At 44.4% G+C, this 1,594-nt stretch overlaps 1 gene segment (V, D, J or C); it reads left to right on the top strand.

Moving 5' to 3' along the window:
- The first annotated feature begins 1,102 nt into the window (after nucleotides 1-1,102).
- On the top strand, nucleotides 1,103-1,594 carry LOC105536471. The segment is given in 2 exon segments: nucleotides 1,103-1,157; nucleotides 1,272-1,594. Coding segments are annotated over 2 exon segments (378 nt in total).

Raw genomic sequence — 1,594 nt, 5'->3', positions numbered from 1 at the left:
AAGAACATGCACTGGACAGCAGCCACTCTTGCTAAGGAGGGAGGGTTCATTGGCCTGGCCTTCCCCCAGGGCCTCACTCTCATCTGCTCCCCAGAAAGCCAGGCTTTAGGGTAGATGCACCTGAGACCCCAGGGGAACAGGCTGATGGGGTAGTGCAGCTCAAAGCTTTACCCAGGGAATGTGGGCTTTCTTACTCTACTTTGAAACAATTGATTATTTGAGCTTAGATTGATCAATGGTTTACGATGATCCTAATCCAGGCTCTTATAGTTAGCGAGTGAAACAGAGATTTTAGTTGAAATAATCAGACCTGGCATCATCAGTCGGCTCTCCATGCTGGTGCACCATAAGAAATCATACCCAAAGGCAGGAAAGGGGATAGCATATGGGGATCCTCATGCCAAGAATAGGGTGCAGCCAATTTAGCCCCTGAGCATTAAAGAGATCCGTAGCTCTGGATAATGGAGATCTATGCATGTCACAGCTATCATCTTTGTGCATCCTCAGCAGATCTCTTTTCCGTATAATGCTAAGGACAGTGGCTTAAGTTTATTAGTAAATTTTATTGAATTTATTAAACATACTTATGATAAACTCTTTTTATTTTCTTTTAAAAAACACAATTTGACACAGAAAGAGACCTTGTTAGTATAGCACTAAATACTTTCACACTCATCAAATTCTTTTGAGAGTAACTGAAAGTTCTGACAGCCTCACTTCTATAACTTTATTATGAATTTTCTGTCAAAGGTGATGCTTTCCTATGCATTCCTAATACAAGTATATAATACATGACTTAATCTAGTCTTAGGTTCATTGAAAATTTTGAAAATTCACTTCAGATATATGTTCTGTAACTGTATGTCCACCAAAGAGAAACGTATTCTCTCAAGGTTAATCTGTGCTGCCCTGGTCTGACCTGAGACCCTGGGGACACTGCGCCTGTGCTGAGTTACTGAGATGAGCCAGCCCTGCAGCTGTGCCCAGCCTGCCCCATCCCCTGCTGATTTGCATGTTCCCAGAGCACAGCCCCCTGCCCTGAAGACTTTTTTTACAGGCTGGTCACACCCTGTGCAGGAGTCAGTCTCAGTCAGGACACAGCATGGACATGAGGGTCCCCGCTCAGCTCCTGGGGTTTCTGCTGCTCTTGCTCTCAGGTAAGGAAAAAGGGAAAAAAGAATTTATTCAGCTTTCACTCTCTGGAACTTCAGGGAATTTCTCTTACAAGATGATTAATTGTGTGGACATTTGTTTTATATTTCCAATTTCAGGTGCCAGATGTGACATCCTGATGACCCAGTCTCCAGCCTCCCTGTCTGCATCTGTAGGAGACAGAGTCACCATCACTTGCCGGGCAAGTCAGGGCATTAGCAATTATTTAGCCTGGTATCAGCAGAAACCGGGGGAAACTCCTAAGCTCCTGATCTATGCTGCATCCAGTTTGCAAAGTGGGATTCCCTCTCGGTTCAGTGGCAGTGGATCTGGGACGGATTTCACTCTCACCATCAGCAGCCTGCAGCCTGAAGATTTTGCCACTTATTACTGTCAACATTATTACAGTACCCCTCCCACAGTGTTACATGTCATAACATAA

This window comes from Mandrillus leucophaeus, unplaced genomic scaffold (genome assembly GCF_000951045.1).
Source record: "Mandrillus leucophaeus isolate KB7577 unplaced genomic scaffold, Mleu.le_1.0 Scaffold1599, whole genome shotgun sequence".
Classification (NCBI taxonomy): Eukaryota; Metazoa; Chordata; class Mammalia; order Primates; family Cercopithecidae; genus Mandrillus; species Mandrillus leucophaeus.
The sequence above is the reverse complement of the archived record's forward strand: the minus strand, read 5'-3'. Positions and strand labels throughout refer to the sequence as shown.